Source organism: Manduca sexta, chromosome 26, assembly GCF_014839805.1.
Source record: "Manduca sexta isolate Smith_Timp_Sample1 chromosome 26, JHU_Msex_v1.0, whole genome shotgun sequence".
NCBI classification, from domain to species: domain Eukaryota; kingdom Metazoa; phylum Arthropoda; class Insecta; order Lepidoptera; family Sphingidae; genus Manduca; species Manduca sexta.
This window is the reverse complement of record NC_051140.1, coordinates 3,251,801-3,270,501: the sequence shown is the minus strand read 5'-3', so window position 1 is coordinate 3,270,501 and position 18,701 is coordinate 3,251,801. Positions and strand designations below refer to the sequence as shown.

General features: G+C 36.2%; 3 protein-coding genes across 3 annotated transcripts; all 3 read left to right on the top strand.

The window, feature by feature from the left end:
- Positions 1-4,318: 4,318 nt before the first annotated feature.
- On the top strand, positions 4,319-8,539 carry LOC119190739 (zinc finger protein 287-like). The gene is made up of 5 exons (XM_037443274.1): positions 4,319-4,872; positions 4,961-5,117; positions 6,373-6,516; positions 7,100-7,273; positions 7,381-8,539. The coding sequence occupies exons 1-5, from the start codon at positions 4,738-4,740 to the stop codon at positions 8,520-8,522; spliced, it is 1,752 nt and encodes a 583-aa protein (XP_037299171.1). The 5' UTR covers positions 4,319-4,737; the 3' UTR covers positions 8,523-8,539.
- Positions 8,540-8,868: 329 nt separating this feature from the next.
- LOC115449326 (zinc finger protein Xfin) lies at positions 8,869-13,558 on the top strand. Its single transcript, XM_030177101.2, has 5 exons — positions 8,869-9,324; positions 9,546-9,702; positions 9,775-9,891; positions 12,106-12,258; positions 12,395-13,558. Exons 1-5 carry the CDS (start codon positions 9,178-9,180, stop codon positions 13,528-13,530), a joined length of 1,710 nt encoding a protein of 569 aa, XP_030032961.2. The 5' UTR covers positions 8,869-9,177; the 3' UTR covers positions 13,531-13,558.
- Positions 13,559-14,175: 617 nt separating this feature from the next.
- LOC115449299 (zinc finger protein 429) lies at positions 14,176-18,458 on the top strand. The gene is made up of 5 exons (XM_030177070.2): positions 14,176-14,597; positions 15,180-15,336; positions 15,563-15,700; positions 16,142-16,279; positions 16,975-18,458. The coding sequence occupies exons 1-5, from the start codon at positions 14,433-14,435 to the stop codon at positions 18,108-18,110; spliced, it is 1,734 nt and encodes a 577-aa protein (XP_030032930.1). The 5' UTR covers positions 14,176-14,432; the 3' UTR covers positions 18,111-18,458.
- The last annotated feature ends 243 nt before the right edge of the window (positions 18,459-18,701 follow it).

The window sequence follows — 18,701 nt, the reverse complement described above, 5'->3', positions numbered from 1 at the left end:
TATCCCCGGAATGTATCGAGCTATTAAATGACAATCCATCAAATCGCATAATTCTAAGATTTGTGTCGTGGCTTTTAATAATCTTGCTGATCTGGTGCCCCCTTGTTTGTTTATGTAAGCCACAGTCGTTCGATTGTCCGATTGTACCATTATTGTCCTGTGGCGAATTTCGGAACCCAAACTTTGAAGGACTTCGTGTACGGCCCACAATTCTTTTAGGTTGCTGTGCCATTTTCTTTGACAATGTGTCCACTTTCCCCGTAGATGACGGCCATTTGCTATGGCACCCCAACCTTTTTCTGCTGCATCCGTCGTGACAAAGATTGACGGGCCAGGATAATGGATCGGTGACCTCTTGTGCAGATTCTCTATCCACCATTTGAGCTGCTCTAGGGCCGCATCTGGGATATAATGTTTCCGATGGGGTCGAGTTTGTGACAGGAGACGAGCAGACTTCTGTAATTGTCGGCAATGAAGTCGCCCTAAGGGAACCGTGAATGATGCGAAGTTCAATCTTCCTAAAATCACTTTGGCGTCGTACCAGCTCCATTGAGCTTTCCTCCGTAGGTCTTGAATACATTTCTGCAACTGTTGGATTTTTGGAATTGATAACCCCTTCGTGTTCTGACTTGTGTTCCAAGTGATGCCTAGATATTCTATGGTGGTTGAAGGGATGGTCGATGATTTCGCTTGATTGATCTGCCAGCCCAGGTTCTTCAGATATTCCGTAGCGACGGTCGTTTGCTGTTCTAGAATTACGGGGTTTTCGTGCATTAGCAGAAAATCGTCCAGATACACTATCACTCGAAAGCCTTTCTGACGAAGTTGTTGTGCTACCCAGTTCGTAATTTTTGCAAATGCTGAAGGGGCGCTTGCTAGGCCGAAAGGTAGACACGTCATCTCGTATATCTTCCCTTGGTGCGAGAGTGACAGATACCGACGGTGGTTCTGGTCGATGGGCACGTGAAAATATGCCTGTGAAAGGTCGATCTTCATCAGGTAATCCTTTTCTCTCAAATGTTCTGGGATCTGATGGTGATTTAGTAAGCGAAATTTTGGCGTAAGGACATAATCGTTGAGCCTTTTCAGATTGAATATAGGGCGATTCCCTCCATCGGTCTTCTTTCTTAGAAACATAGTGGATAGGAATCCCGATTGGTGTGTACTGATTTGCAGGGCACCGGATTGTAGCATTTTCTTTATCTCTACCGACATTGCCGCTGATGTTCTGGTACGATATATTTGGGCGTTTACTCGAGAAAATTTTGTTATCGGAGGAACACTCTTGAATGGGATTCTGTAGCCATTTAATATTTTTAAAAGGTTTTCGGTTGCGCCTTTCCATCGATGTACAAATTTGGCTAGGCGCCCCGCAGAAAAGTAGTCACTTTCGACCGCCTCTATCCTTTTTGCTTTGGTGTGTTTTAGAGGGAAAAGTTCTTTGTTGACGTCCTTTCCCTTCTGTATCTCTGGTATAGGGTATATTTCTTTTCGTGGTATTTCGCGTGTCGCGAAAACGAAAGGGCACATTTTGAGAGCTTTTAGGTTTAGACCCTTGAGGTATCGGTTTTTTGTTAGGGTATGTCTTTTTCTTGCTAGGAAACAATTTTTGCACACCTCCTAATTCTTTTATAACATCCGTAAGAGATTTGTCTTCGAATAAGTGGGTCCCCGAAGGAGGAATGTCATGAAGAATTTCTCGGAAAGATTTACTAGAAGGTTTGTAGACCTCCCTTCTTTGTTTTATTACTTCTGCACGCCGCCCGCACACATACTGCAGAAGAGCATCTGAATTCTTTCTAAATCCAGAATTTGCTGCTACAAAATCTCGGCCCACAATATTCTTAACCTCTGTTGGTAAGCTCTCCAAAACGTTTTGGAATATAATCCTCTGCTGAATAAGTCCGTTTGTTATAGCCCCTAAAGTTAGATCGAATTTCTCTAAAATCTCTACTGATTTCCAATTCGGAGTAAATTCAGCTAAAAGATTGTTTGTTTTTAAGGAAGTAAATACAGGAGTTGCCTGAAAATGCTTTTGAATCTCCGAGTATCGTACATTACACCAGCTACTGTCGCCTAACCTCTGGCAATTCAAACCATGCTTTACTGCTATTGGGTCTGCTCGTGCGACCTTAGGTTCTTGTTCTGTGGTGGCTGGCGTAAAATCAAAAGCAGTTGTATTAGAATTTTTATCTTCTGCTAATACTGCAAGTTCTCTCTGTGCATCGGCAATCTTTTTCCGTAGTTCAGCTTCTTTGGAACCCTGAATATCTGGTGTATGAGGATTGTCTCCACCATATTGGGCTGGCTCATCCATTTCTTCATCAGATTGTGTACTGTCTGGAAGAGAGTCGTAGGACTTATTAAGGCTGCCTTCACAGGGTTGGTGTGCGCTCGACGCGGTGCTCACTTGTTGATTGAGAATGATAGTTTTAATGTTCTCATTTTGTTCTGATTGCATGCTGAGCAATTTGTTAAATAATAGCATTTGTTGGTTCAGAACAGTAGCAAGCAGATGGTCGCTGCTACCTTGTGCTGGCACTCGAGATTCTGATGGAATAGGTGAACTTGAGACATTTGTATAAGAGGAACGTTTTGCTTGGCTATGATACACTTCTGTAGGCGATTCAATTGAGCGTTTCGTACCCGTAGAACGCCCCAGACTAGTTAGTGGGCTGAGGCGCTCCAATTCCTGTGACGCCTCCCGTCTTCTGGCGAGTTTTGGTTTTAGTTCTTTGACGGTGCTCATAAAGACTTCATAGGCTGGCGAATGAATCTTCTCCATAATACTGTGTGGCGCATAGAGTAGAGCCCTTCCTAACGGCCATTTCAAGAAAGAAGCCCTTATCGCTCTGTATGATCGTTCAGATAGTGATGTAGCGGAAGGATTGAAAGCCCGTGCCAGATCCACTGTGGGGATGGCAAATCTGAGTTTTGCTTCTATTGCCGGTGGGACTTGACTTCCTCCGAACAGTTCCTCAAAAGTGTAATTAAAAACCTTCCAATCTCTCCAATTAACCGGAAAGTTTTCATCCAGCGAGGCAATAACTGCCAATAAACCCTTTTCATTATTTTCCCAGGGTTCGGCGGCAAGAGCACCCTTTGACGTTAGCTCTGCCATGGTTCTGGAAGTGAAAGCGCTATTTCATGCATAGGTACTAGAAAGAAAGAAAGAAAGGACACCTCAATTGGTACGACAATTGTCGCTTAGAAAGAGGCGACATTCAATTTGATGCGACCCGTGTGACGACTCAGATGAGACGACATACTGTCTTACTTGAGACTACACTCAGTGCGACTGGCGTCTGGGCCGGGGCGGCGGTCGTCCAAATCGGGGCGACCGCCATCTCAATCGAACGACCGTCGTCATAACTGAGGGTGAAACGGTCGTCCCAATTGAGACGACGGTCGACTCACTCGAGGTGGCGGTCGTCTCAATCCGAACGATTGGCGCCTCAAACTGTCGTTTTGTTCATTGTCTCGATACGAACATACTTTCTATAAGGTATTTCTATGAAGTATTACATAGCTCATTCATCGCTGGGCCTTGAGGCGCCGAGCGGTAAGATATCGTCGTTGGGCTTAAAAGCGCCGAACGGAAGAAGAAGATACTTACACGTGTTGATTCAACGAATATTGAAAGCGTACTGAAGGAAGAGCCCGCCGCGCGCTGCTCACCAAGTATGTGACAAGGACAGGTATAGTTATGGCAGGTTACAACTTCACGAATGCACCTAATGAGTGAGTGAGATAGAAGATGTTGAAGATGTTGACAATGAATATTGGAACGTTAATCTCAATGTGGTTCAAGCATAGGCTCGAACACCTAAATATACTTCTTTTATCATTGGGTTTTCTTAACACCGGTTGACAGTTGACACTCCTTGCAGTGTTGCCAGGGCCCTTGAGTCGTAAGTTACGTTTCGTTTCCTGAAATGTTAAATTTTTGCTGCAAAAGTTACGTTATTGTTTTTCTTTTAATTTACGTGTTTTTGGGCAAGCATTTCTGTAGTTACGAAACCGCGAACCGCGGGAACCTGGGAAGTAGGAAAGGTGTGCGCACACACTCAAGCAAAATCAAGTTTTAATATATCCAAGATACGTTACATTTTGTCATGGCGAACAATCTCTGAGTGTGATATGGAGTGAATTACTTTTTAGACCCGCCAGTTTTAGATGCGTTGAATTGAAATGCGTTCGTAAACTGTTTACAATAAAAAATGAGTATTACAAATCTTGTCAAAAGTTACGAAAATTGCCTTAAATGTAAAAATTACTTACATGTTACGCGAGGGGGTCAAAAGTAACGAAAAATTTAAGAAATGTAACCTTCTGGCAACACTGACCCCTTGTGCCATTATTACTCACGTAGTATTTGTATTCTCTTTGATTATAACCGTGGTGAATTGTGAATTAAAAAAATATTTGTTTGTAATGTTTGTATTTCAACTAAAACTATAACATAGAGTAAAATACCAGGTAAAATACTATATTACAAGACAAGAAAAAGTGGCTTAAAGAGTTTCTATAGAAAACTAATATTAAATCCGAATTAATTGTGGTTTATAAAGTATCATCTACTTATATTTCAAAACACAAGGAATATTTCAAATACTTACCTAGGTAATACATTGTGGGCTCCTTAGATAAAGTAATTGATAGGAAAAACCGAACCTTAAGATTAGGAAGAGACCAAATAAAATCACTTTTATGGAAAAATAGTCCAGAACAGTCGACATGGAGACAAGATCCTATGGCGAGTGTCGCTGCTGTTTGGCTAAAGGAAAACATCGGGACATTACGAAAGAGTATTATGTTAATGGAATACGTGAAGTCATTATAGATAATTTCATGGAGTGTTTTAATTTATTTGTAAGTATTGATAATTAACTAGCATCTACAGTGCAGATTACTTTGTTAACCATTCATATGAAACCAAAGCTGAATGTACATGTTTTAGTTATCAACAAATGTGCAGTTGAGCACTTTGATATGCTCTTCATGCGTGTTACGACTTCGAGATGCATGCAGCTTCAGGAACCTGGTTGTGAATACCGAACGGAAACTCCTGGATGCTCTCACTGATAGTGAACAAAAACAAACTGTGTTTGTCAATGGTGAATATCTATTAAAATTACTCTCAACTTTTAGTTACTTGTCACATAATGTTTACAGGGAAGTTAACATAAGTATTAACCCCATTAGAATCAATATTTTGCTAAACAGAAATAATTAGTAATTGCTTTTATTTCAAGTGAAGCTGCAATAAGTTAGAATTAGAAAAAAATATATCAGATTAGATATATTAATAATTGTCACTTTATTTAATTTGTAGATTTTATAGCTCTAATGTAAGTTGAAACAGCAAAATATTTAAATTTAAACCAAGTATCATAGTCAATCAGTTATTTAATTTTCACATTGTTTTATAAATCACATAACATAATCATCATTGTTCTATGAAAAACAACAAATAAAAAATGACTCTTAGTCCACCAACAAACCAAATATCATTGAATTTTAGGAATGTTAGGGTCCATTTTCATTTTAATCTGGGTAACTAAACAAGTATTGGCAAGTAAAGAATTTAAATTCACGTCTAGTTAGTGATTAGTTCTCGCGGTTGTAAGAAAAATGTAAAAATTATTAATAATCCTGGATATTTCTGCCTTTAAAATTTCGTCATATTAAATTTTAAAGGCCGAAATATCCATGATTATTAATTATTTTTACGTTTTTCTTTCAACTGCGAGAACTAATCACTAACTAAACGTGAATTTAAATTCTTTACTTGCCAATACTTGTTTAGTTACCCAGATTAAAGCCGAAACAAAATGTATGAAAATGGACCTTGAGCTACCACCTTAATAGGAAAAATTATATAATAAGATTACATATAAGATTACATTAAAAAATAAGATTACATTAAAAAATAAGATTACATTGCTTGAATTTTGATACCTTTTAGTAAATCATATATAGTTCAATTTTGTTTGTTCATTTGTTATTTTATAAAATACATCTAATAGGAAATCAATATAAAAATAATCAATCTCATGCTATTTGGTTTAGAGGAGTTTTCCTCTGCATCTTGGAAGTCCAAAGTCCTATATCTGGACCTGCATGAAATCCAACCAAATAGAATCAATTAAATCAGACCACAAGATAAAAAAATATTACTGAATAAACATAAAGAAAATATAAAAAATAGATGACATCTCTCCTTTAAAGTTGGTTAATTAATACAGTTGTTTTTTTTATTATTTAACAAAATGCGTAACACAGAACACAATCATTATAAAGAATACTTAAGCGCTAAATTACATTAAGATTAAATTGTATTCCTTAAATCTATGCCCTGTTTATTTTTAGTGGCAGCAGGTTTGGCATCAGATGATTACAATCTTCATGAGGAAGTTGACATAAAAATGGAACCAGTAGAAGAGGTAAAGGAAGAGTTACAAGATAATGAATACTATGATATTGATGTGGAGCTTGATGATGCAGACAGTATCGGTCAGTTACTACTTACTAGCTTCATAATTATACATCACTTCATATTCTATAGATGGAGAATTGTTAAGAAAAAACAAAACAAACAAGGATAAATGTAAATGATTACATCTACAATTAAATAAGTTTCTAACCATCTTAGTAAACAAAATAATATACAAATGTAAGAATTGAAAAAGAAATATATATTGCCAGAAATGATGCAATACAATATAAGCGAAAAAAAAAACAGTGAATGGAGATTGATCTTTAGTACACAAAACTTTTTTTTTGTTATTTACATGGTATTGCATTAACACTACCAAAATATATTAATGTACCTCTATCATTAAAGCAGAGTGACCGAGAGACCTCAGTGTGATAGTTGAATGGCACATGCAATACATACATTATACAATTAGGCAATCTAGTTCAATTGTGAAATGTGGTTCATTTATTTAATATGAATATTATGTCAAGTATAGTGTATAATATAATATTATGTTTGCGTTACGCCAACGGAAATTTCTCGAATATTTCGTAATTTCGTTTCGTTCTTAAACAATTTTATAAGAAAAAATTCAGCGTAGTCTTTTTATTCTTGTAGATTACCATATAAAAGACCATGCTAGAGACAAAAGGAATGGCAGAGACTCTCTGGTGGATGGTGAAGCAGAAATACTCGCGAGATTCGACCCGAAATCACTGAGGCCGCTGCCGACACGGCTCACGCTGGCAAACACTTGCCCGGATTATGTCAAACACTTGAATCTGTTGAAAGGTGCGTATTTCAGAGGTTACCATTATCACATAATAATATTTTACCAAGAAAATGCTCTTTGTGCCTATTTAAAACAGTAGTTAATTTCTATAAAATCTGCTTTCTAGGTACAATGGTGATGCCCAATATGATAAAAAAATTGTTAAAGGAAAATGAAAAGAAAAAACTTGAATTATCTGGGAATGTATACATCACTGAAAAAGTGGCGCAAGTTATTAATGCAGCGACGCTTATAGAGCTCTCCAACATGACGCCTTTTAAAAGCAGAGGACGGAATGGTTTTCTTTGCTTTTACTGTCCGAATGTATTCGATAAAGGGAGTAAACTTCGAGAACACACACTAGAACACGACAAAACTGAAACCAGGAAAATCTTAAAAACATATGTTACGGAAAGTTTGATAGTTAATGCGGATATTACCAACTTAAAGTGCACCATCTGCGATGAAGCGCTGCCCAGTCTCGGCGAGCTTAGGACTCATCTGATTAAGCACCATAAAAAGGAAATCTATACCGAATTCACAGACCGAACAATTCCGTTTAAATTATCAGATAATAACCAGTTCGAATGTCAGATTTGTGCATGTAGCTTCGTAACATTTGGAGGTATTGAAAGGCATATGAATGTACACTTCAGAAACTATATATGTAAAGATTGCGGCACAGGTTTTGTGACGAAAGCAAGGCTTAAAGTTCACTATTATAATTCGCACGTGGGCGGCGCGTTCCCGTGCGAGATGTGCGGCAAAACGTTCGGCACTCAGCTCAAACACAAGAATCATGTGGACTCGGTGCACAAGATGGTGAAGCGTTTCAAATGCAACAAATGCCCGGAGCGATTTACAGAATACGTGTACAGGCAGAGGCATTTGGTAGAAGTGCACGGCGTTCCTCGCATATCGTATAAATGCAATGTATGCGAAAAATCATTCAGCAGGCGATACAACCTATCTACACATATGAAGAGAGACCATCTAGAAGAGAGAGATTTTCAATGTGATTTATGTACATATACATGTTTTTCGAGCAAACAGCTTAGCATGCACATGGTCAAACATAATGGGGATAGAATATTTGAATGCTCGGTGTGTAAGAAGTCGTACGCGAGGAAAAAAACCCTGAGTGAACACATGAAGATCCACAATAACGACAGGAGATTCTCGTGCGCCGTGTGCGGACAGGCGTTCGTCCAAAAGTGTAGCCTGAAAGGACATATGAAGACGCATCACATTGAGTACAGTTTGTCATAATAAATGTTCTAAAACTATATCGGCATTTTAAGTTACCTACTAAAATGACATACTGGACGAGTCTTACGCAGTGCATGTATAAAATCGAAGGAAAGTATATATCGTGATGGGATAGCGTTTTCAGAAACTCGCTTATAAATATATCGGTTACCTATGTAATTCTTTTCAATATTTTTGTCTTTGATTTTACGGAAAGCAATATACTACATAGGTGACCTAGCATCTGTTACTACATGGTTGGTTTAGAGAAGTAGATATTTTGTAAGTTCGTTTTGTCTGTGGTGACTCTACTTCGTCACAAATTTTGGGCGAATTGGAACGTCATTCATCAACCATCTGACAACACTGGCTTTGACAGATATCTTGTATTATTGTTATCATATAAATCAATATAAGTCAGTTGTTCGTATTTCTGTTTATAAATTGGCTTCGGATTGATATCTACAATTTACGTGATCCTAGTTTAACATGTGCAAACATACAGCAATAATCAACTTACTACAAATACTAAGGCATAATAATTTGATTTAGGACTATTTATAATTGATGCCAGTCTCACCGTGGGTTTCTTACTGAAAAAATATTATTATACAATAAAAATATTTGAAGCTATTTAAAACGGAAAACTGATGTCTGTTTCAAAATAAAACGAAACATGGAATGCCAAACTATTGAAACAAACTACGGCGAGTGTCGTTGTTGTATGACAAAAGGCAACCATCGCGATATCGCAAAAGAATATTATTATAATGGCATTCGTGAAGTCTTCCAAGATTTATTTGAAGAATGTTTCAATTTACATGTGAGTACCATACTGATTGCAGAATATTGTATTCTGATACAACACAACTCTTACCTATTGGTCAAAATATAATTTATAGCTTTTTCTTCTATTTCATATACTAATCAGCAATGTATTAAAATTTAGAATATTTCTTGCTTATCATTGGGACTAAGTAAAAACATGTTAAAGCAATTTAAAGGAAGGATATATTGTATAAGTTGATTGTTGATAATTTCTAGATGGTTACTAACTCTCATCTAAGCACATTGATCTGCTCAACATGTGTGTCGCGGCTCCGCGATGCAAGCAACTTCAAGATGATGGTGGTGAGTACTGAGAAGCAGCTGATGGAAACAATTTCAAAGAATGAAGACAAGCATACTGTTATTGTCAATGGTACATAATTTTAATATTTGAAATTAATAGCTTTGATAAGCTAAAGAGAAATGTAAATTAGTAATTTTACAGCCAAAAATACAACAGAGTTGGTGGAGCTTGAACCTTTGGTGAAGGTTGAGACAGTAAAGGCAGAGACATCGGATTCTGAATATGAAATCAGTTATGAGTCTGATGCTATTGTATGTGGTGAGATCCTTTTTTTTAACCATTTTCATGCTTTCACCCTTTCACACAAAACACAAAAAATCAAAAATGAATATCATAAATCCGTATGTAATATTTTGATAATTAAATTACTAACCCTCTTTAAGGTGCATTTGGCTATTTTAAGGTGGTTTTTCAATGAATTGAGAAGATTCTTGAAATTATTTTATTCTCATACAATATTTAAGAATACTGCTATTTAATACATCACACTGATTGTAATAAAAGCTATTCTAAGTGATCATTATATCACCTTTCAATTATCTCTGTGTAACCCTAAAAATAAGTGATAATATCTGTATAAAAATTCAATCTCTTAGAAAGGAATGGACATTCACAGGTTAAGTCCAGACTACATTCTATTAACGCTTCTAAAGCTAGTAAGATAAGGTCCATGAAATTAAGTAAAGTCCTGAAAAGTGTTTAAGAAGAGCAAAATCCACCTCTTTGTTTGACTGCACATAGCTCACTTGTTCTTTGTCGTAGCATGAGCTGTGGTATATAGGGTGGGCATAAAGAAACGGCGTTGCTGCCTGTGTAGCTTCAACTATAGACTATTCTTTTTATATGCCTATGCATAGGTTTGTAGTATTTTTGCATTACCTGAGTACACCTTAAGGAGTTAGATACTGATGTAATGGAAATATTTCTATAACTATTGTAAATAAATAACAATTTACTGGATATTTTATTCTAACTACTGGTGTTTTAACAAATGTAATTTTATAACAAAACATACAAAACCATTAAGTACTTAAAAACATTGTTAAAGTTTTATGACAAAATACACTGGTCAACACGATTTTTGAGTCTGGCTCCTGAATGTGAAATTTTGGTTTCTCCTATGTTACAAATAAATAAAAAAATAACTGTTCCGATTAAAGTTTGCTTTTGTAGAAACTAGAGCAATTTTACTAAGTTTCAAAAAATACATACAAATTTTTATACTTCCTCTGTAATTTTATTTAAAATTATGATAAAAAAAGTTTTTATAGAACATCAAAGTCTTTTTTATACAAGAATTATGACTAATAATAGCAAACAAATAGAAAATAACAAAAAATCATGTTCAAAAATGTTTTTTTTTAATGGATCTTTTATGTTCGTGTGCTGTATTAATCCCCAAATGTAATCTCCCATCATACTCTCGTTGTACTGCTCTTGGTAATATCGTTCAAAGTCCATTACATCTTGGTAAAAACGTTCTCCCTGCTCCTCTGAATAGGCACCCATATTATCTTTAAATTTGTCCAGGTGAGCATGTAGCATATGGAGTTTATGGGACATTCTGCATCCCATCAATTTAAAACTTTCAAGCATAGTTTCAATGAACTTTTCATAATTGTCGACTCTGTGATTTCCAAAAAAACAATTGACTACTGCTTTCAGACGCTTCCAGGATTATTTTTCGTGAGCAATAAGGAATTTTGTGAAATCATCGCTGCTCACTATTTATTTTATTCGTGGTCCAACGAAAATACCAGTTTTAACTTTAGCTTCAGATAATTTGGGAAATAATCTCTTTAAATATTCAATAGCTTCAGAATTATGATCTAGAGCTTACAGAAATTGCTTCATTAGCCCTAACTTGATATGTAACGGTAGCATCAATATTTATTTAGGCTCTACTATTGGTTTCACTTTCACATTATATTTTCCAATTTGAAATTAACACAAGCACCGTGAGGCACCCATTTCTTATCTTGATTCCGTATTTTAAGATTATAATAAGCGTCATAGGCTTCGCAATGCTTCAAAATCGTTGCCGAAGCAAATTTCTTACTTCTTACTTTAATAAATTCACCGCAAATAAAACAGAATTAATCAACATTCTGTTTACACTTTCTTGGTGCCATTTTCTAACCAAGTACCACATAAAAGTCGGTTATTATAATTCAAATATACTTTTTTTTAAATAGTAATAGACTAGTAAACACTCACTACTGCCGTTCAGACATAATTCACAATTTGCAATTAAAATGATCAAAATGCTACCGCCTATTCCTCATAAGAATCATTTAAAATCTTCAAAACGTACTTATCAACATAAATCAGACAAAAGCAAACTTTAAGGGTTAAAAATGGATATCCGAGTGTTTTTCGATGTTTGGAATCAGAATTCAAGCATTAGAACAGAAACCCAAAAAAAAAATTTTTTTTTTGTCGGCTTGTGATATTTTCCTTGTTAAATTCCAGATCCATCGAGTAAATATAGAAGTGTGTGTGTAGTTGAAAGGGAAAAAGAATTCTTATCAAGGTTCTCTCATGGTAAGCTCAAACCACTACCTACAAGGAAGGAGCTGCACAAGATCTGCCCAAATTATGTGAAACAGCTGTCATTGTTACAAGGTATTGTTTTAAATTATTATTAGTAGCACCTGGACAACACCCTGGAAGTGTGTTGAGTAATTTAATGTGTTACATTTGGTTTCATAATATATTCTATCATGCAAGGATTATAATATTATATTTTTATTTAAAACAGGTATGGTTGTCACACCATCAGCTATAAAAAATTTACTTTCAAAAAACTCAAGAATATGCCTAAATGGAGAAAAAACATACATAACACAAAAATTGGGATTAGTTATCAACACAAATACAATATTGGAATTTTCCAATGTTATACCATTTAAAAGTCGAGCGTGTGCCGGGTTTTCTTGTTTTTACTGTCCTTCTATGTTCGAAAATCTAAGCATGCTACGGAAACATAGCTTGGAACATAATAAGACTGAAATTACAAAGATATTGAAGACATATATCCCTGACCGCCTTGTTGTAAATGTGGACGTCACAGATTTAAAATGCTCTATATGTGATGAGCCAGTATCAAACTTAAACACATTGAAAGTGCACCTGGTAGGAGTACATAACAAAACATTGTACCAAGAGTACACCGATAGAGTCATACCATTTAAATTGACAAATAATATGTATGAATGCCAAGTTTGTGCTTGTAAGTTCGAGACATTTGGTGCAGTAGAGCGACATATGAATGTTCATTATAGGAATTACGTCTGCAGTCAATGTGGTATGGGATTTGTGACTCAAAATCGGTTGAAAGTTCACATGTATAACACTCATGTACAAGGGAAGTTTCCATGTGATCAGTGCAAGAAAGTATTTGTCACCAAACAAAAGTATAAAACTCATGTGAATGTGATACATAAGATGTTGAAACGGTTCAAGTGTATAAAATGTTCTGAGCGTTTCACAGAGTACTTTCACCGGCAGAAGCATATGGCTGATGTCCATGGTATAGCTATTATACAATATAAATGCAATGTGTGTGACAAGTCTTTTGAAAGGCGTTATGCGCTCTCTAGGCACATGAAAAGAGACCATTTAGAAGAAAGAGACCACCATTGCTCTCTTTGCTCCTATAAATGCTTCACAAGCAATGAACTGACTTTGCATATGGTCAAACACAGTGGGGAGAAAAAGTTTGAATGTACCATTTGTAAAAAATGTTACGCTAGAAAAAAAACACTCAGAGAACATATGAAGATCCACAATAACGACCGGCGGTTCTGCTGCACAATGTGCGGACAAGCGTTCGTACAAAAATGTAGCCTGAAGGGCCACATGCGGACACATCACATGAAATATAATGTGCAATAAAAAATAATAAATGTTAATTTTGTACTAAGTATGTATTATTTAAATATCCTAAGGGTGAGTTCGGGTAAGATAGAACTAGGATGCTAACTCGTAAATTAATAAACTTATTGCTAAACCACAGCCCCTAATTATTTTTCATCCCTTTTATATTCAATATAGTTACACATAAAAATAAACAATGGTCTTGTCCCCATGATCCGGTATTTACTTCGACTTACCCATACCAAAAAGTTTTCACGAGGAAGTTAGTGATAAAGTAAAATTGCAGCTTTTATTCACAACATATTTCGTGAGTTTTTCAAGCTGTTACTTCCATAGCAATTTTAATTTCTCGATAGAAAAATAATACAGGGACAATGATTCTTTTATATGTGGCATCCACATACGGACCTACGTCCGCGATGTCATTTGTATTTAAATGTTAACCAAAACTCGACGAAGAAAGTTATAATAGTGGCTCTTTGTTTTCGTGATATGCGAGCAAAAAGTGATTTATATGCGCGAACATAATACGAACAAGCTAATTTCGATGTCTCCTAATTAGTTTTGGTGTATTTAAAAGTGCCCAATTGGCAACACTGGAGTCGCTAGTCATGCGTGACGCCTGAATGATATGTATCCATGGCTATGAATATATAAAAAAATATATATTGTGCGTGACAGCTGTCATTTGACAAGCACGAAGACAACAATTCTAGTTTATTTGTCCAAAGAGAATTATAATATATATGGTTATTTGTCTCTTGATTCGGAAATTACAACAAATTGGAATTGGACAATAATAAATAAATTGTGCAATAACAGGATTATACAATAAATTGGATTGATTGCCTTCTAAGTGACCGTAGACAGAAATCAAAAAGGCAAATTATTTTACATTTGTATACAGTTTCTTCTAAAAAATGAATCTGTGTAATACAGAAACACAAATTTCTACAAAAACTAAATACGGCGAGTGTCGATGTTGTCTTGCAAAAGGCAACCATCAGGATATGACCGAAGAGTATTATTACAACGGCATACGAGAAGTATTTGTGGACATTTTTACAGAATGTTTCAATTTATGTGTATGTATATTTCATTTTAATACATATTACCTAACGCCACCGTTTAATTATGCTTTTAACTGTTGCTGTTACACAAAAAACATAATAATTGTTCACCCTAGCGGATTTATTGTAGGTTAAACTGCAATAAGATCTATAATCAACAATCACGTTCTGTACAAACATGAACCTTTTATTACCGAAGGGGTAGGCAGAGACCCAACAGGTGCATCAACTTTCGGCCGTAGTCCTGTCGCCTACGCACAATGTCCAACGTTTTATTAGTTTTCTGTGCTACTAATGTGCATCATGGTTTAAACAACAGCTGTGGCTTACTCAACAGTTGTGCTATTATGGGGCGTAACGCGTGTGCAGCTACCACACGACTAGAGCGTTTAAAAGACCATATCTAAATACTGTAGATAGGTATACAAATTTATCAAAAGAAGTCTTAAAACATTTGATGTTAAAAGATCCCGCTGATTTGCTTTAATAAAGCTCTTCGCAATATTAAAATACCCAGTACATATCAGTTGGGTAATTATAATGTAATCAGTAACTTGATAACATAAATTAACAAGGAAATGTGCAATTAATTTCCAGTTATCCACCAACTCTGACCTGAGCGTGTTGATATGCCAGTCGTGCGTGCTGCGGTTGCGGGATGCAAGCCACTTCAGGATGATGGTTGTGAGGAATGAGAAACAGCTTCTAGATGCCCTCGCACACTCGGACAATAAACACACAATATTTATTAATGGTATACTGAATAAAGCATAAGTTGATATGTTTCACTGATATATAACACCTTGAAAAGCAACACTTATTTACATTAGAAGTCTGGATTTTGGTGTTTTCTTGGTTTTTAAATTGCTTCTGATGGTAAGAAAACACTGTAATGCAAATATGGAAATTTGAATGTCATGAAATTGGAACATGAAATAAATTTATTTTGATAAGAGAAACAAATGATTATATTTTTTCAGTGGCATCTACAAGCATACCATTGGAGTTTAAAAGTGATATAAAGATAGAAAGTGTGAAAGAAGAACCCCCAGAGACTGACAAAGTTATTACTTATGAGTTACAGAATTATGAGTGCAACTACCCTGTTGTAAGCTATGGTAAGTCAAAATTGTTTTAAATTAATGCTTTGGAATTATTATAACACGAAATAATGCTTTTAGGTGCAACTAGTATTTCATCACACAGAATGGGTACATAATACAGATTTTTATAGAGGCCTAATGAGGCCCTAAACTGACATGTGGCTGTGAGTGGATATAAAAAAAAATGTTTTTAACCATACTCCATTAAATTCCTTAGTACCACATCAGCCTCTGTTCAAAATAGCCACAAAAGTTTGTTTTCAACTGGGCGCTAATGCGTTTGCTACACAACTTTCAAGCAATATTCATGCTATGTATATGTTCGCGTGAGCGGTACGCTATGCTATTGATAAGCTTACTTTACATTAAACTTTAAGACGCGTCATGTATGATGTGTAGAGCTGGTTTATTGATTTGGAAGTTTTATTAAATAAAGTTCTATCCTGTTGTTTCCAGATGCAGAGACAGCTGTAATAGAAGGAGAGAAAGCATTGTTGTCCAGATATGAAAAAAAAAATCTCAAACCATTGCCCACCAGGCGACAGTTGCATACCATTTGCCCTAATTACGTCAAACAATTGAAATATCTAAAAGGTATTGTGTTTTTCCTTACACTCTAGTGATATTTAAGTTCACCAAGTACTTGCTAAAATGATAGACAATAAGATAAGCTTTTGATACAGTCAGTTGTTTAAATTATGGACTAAAAGTCGCATGATCTGTTTCTATTCGTAAGATGTCGTCGTTTAAATACTGTTCTTTGTTTACCTTGTGAGTGTATTATATTTTATATCCTAAAACTGATTTTAAAATTTTCTACTTTATTGCCCATTGTCCATTTGAATAAACGGTATGCATCTCTCAATGATGCGTGGCAAATTCATTAATCGTTATATACTTCATCCACGCAGATGGACCTCACCACCTTTAGAGGGAAGGTGTTGCGGGGTGCTGCAGGATAAGGGGACTGACCCAAACTTCTGCTTCGATGCCATGCATCGTAGTGTGCGTATGCACTCATGCTGCTTACGCACACTGTAATCGATTAGGGATAGTAGCGTCTTCGTGGATGAAATGATTTATATTTCCTATTCAGTTTCTAGGAATTAATTGAGATCTTTTGAATTTCGAAGTAACCCTTGGTGATATCCCAGAATAATATGATATTATTTAATTTCTTTCCGGCTACCCTATTTCTTATATTAATGGTGCAGCTTCCGTCCGTTATTTAATCCGACTTGCTCGTTAATATTATATTCTCACTTATCGAGTGCCTTGTCGGCTTGCAGGCATGGTCGTGAAACCGTCTGCAATAGAGAAATTGCTTATAAACTGCGAAAACAGCACAAACCAGATATTATCAGTACCAGAGAAACTGGGTCAAATAATCAACACAAACACAGTATTACAATTTTCCAACGCAATACCGTTCAAGAGTCGCTCGTGGGTTGGCTTTACTTGCTTCTACTGCCCCGCGGTGCTTGACAGTTTAAGCTTATTGAGAGACCACAGCATTAAGCATGATAAATCTGAATTAAAAAAACTATTAAGCACATACCCACCATTCCGTCTTATCGTCAACGTGGACGTCACGGATTTAAAATGCTCTCTTTGTGACCAGCCTATGACAAATATGGAAACTTTGAAAATTCACTTAATTGAGGTGCACGAGAAGGAATACCACAAGGAGTTCACCGACAGAGTCGTACCCTTTAAATCGGTGAATAACTATTACGAATGTCAAGTGTGCGGAGATAATTTCGAGACATTTTGTACTGTAGAAAGGCATATGAATGTGCATTACAAAAATTATTTATGCAGTGAATGCGGAATGGGTTTTGTCACAGAGAACAGACTTAAAGTGCACGCGTATTCCACCCACGCAGAAGGAACGTACCAGTGCGAACAGTGTAACAAAGTGCTACAAACCAAACACAAACTCAAAATGCACATAGCTATTAGACATAACATGCTGAAACGTTTCAAATGCCCCAAGTGTGACGAACGGTTCACGGAATACTTCCCCAGACAGAAGCACATGGCGGTAGCGCACGGCATCGACTCCGTAAAATTCAAGTGCAGCGAGTGCGGCAAGCTGTTCCACAGACGTTATGCTCTTTCGCGACACTTGAAACGGAATCATTTGGAAGAGAAGGACCATCATTGCACACATTGTCCATACAAGTGCTTTACAGTTAGCGAGTTGAGATTGCATATGATCAAACATACTGGTGAGAAAAAGTTTGAGTGCACTATTTGTAACAAAGCTTTGTCTCGGAAGAAATCATTGACAGAACACATGAAGATCCACAACAATGATAGGAGGTTCGTGTGTGCGGTGTGCGGACAGGCGTTTGTACAAAATTGCAGCCTGAAAGGTCATATGAAAACGCATCACAGTAATATAGAGCATAAAGTCAATTAGGCATCCTCATTGACTGGGGATTAGAGCCTCTCGGTAAGAGTTGAACCGGAAATAGTTTTTTGCATACTCGAGGTTTGGTTGCAACCACAATGTTTTTTTTTTTATTTTATACCAAAATCCATCGAATAAAAGCAATTGAAATACTTTATCATGTTAATCACAAAATGGACATGAAAACTAAACGCAAAAACGTTGAACAGTTGGAATTAATCCCTTAAATTATTACCGGCCGTGACTCATTAGTTGTACGTCATAAATGTACAGAACGAATGCTCAAGGCCGATTGCCCGGGGGAAGGCCTTAAATGTCTTCAATGTTTTTACAGTGTGTAATAAAATGTATTACAAATTTTGTAGTCAATTATTTTTATTAATTAAGTACTTACATATTCTTGAAACTATAACCTGATTATTAAAAGCTAAAGGGAAATAATAAATGGCAATAAACACTTACCGCCGTAGTTTTCGTGTTAGGTTAGGGAGTATAGCAATGCAAGTACCTATAGTTAACAAATGGTACACATAATGCGGCGTTTTAGCGGAATGGCGCAGCGGCGGAGCAGCGTTGCTGCGGCGTTCTACATGGAAATAT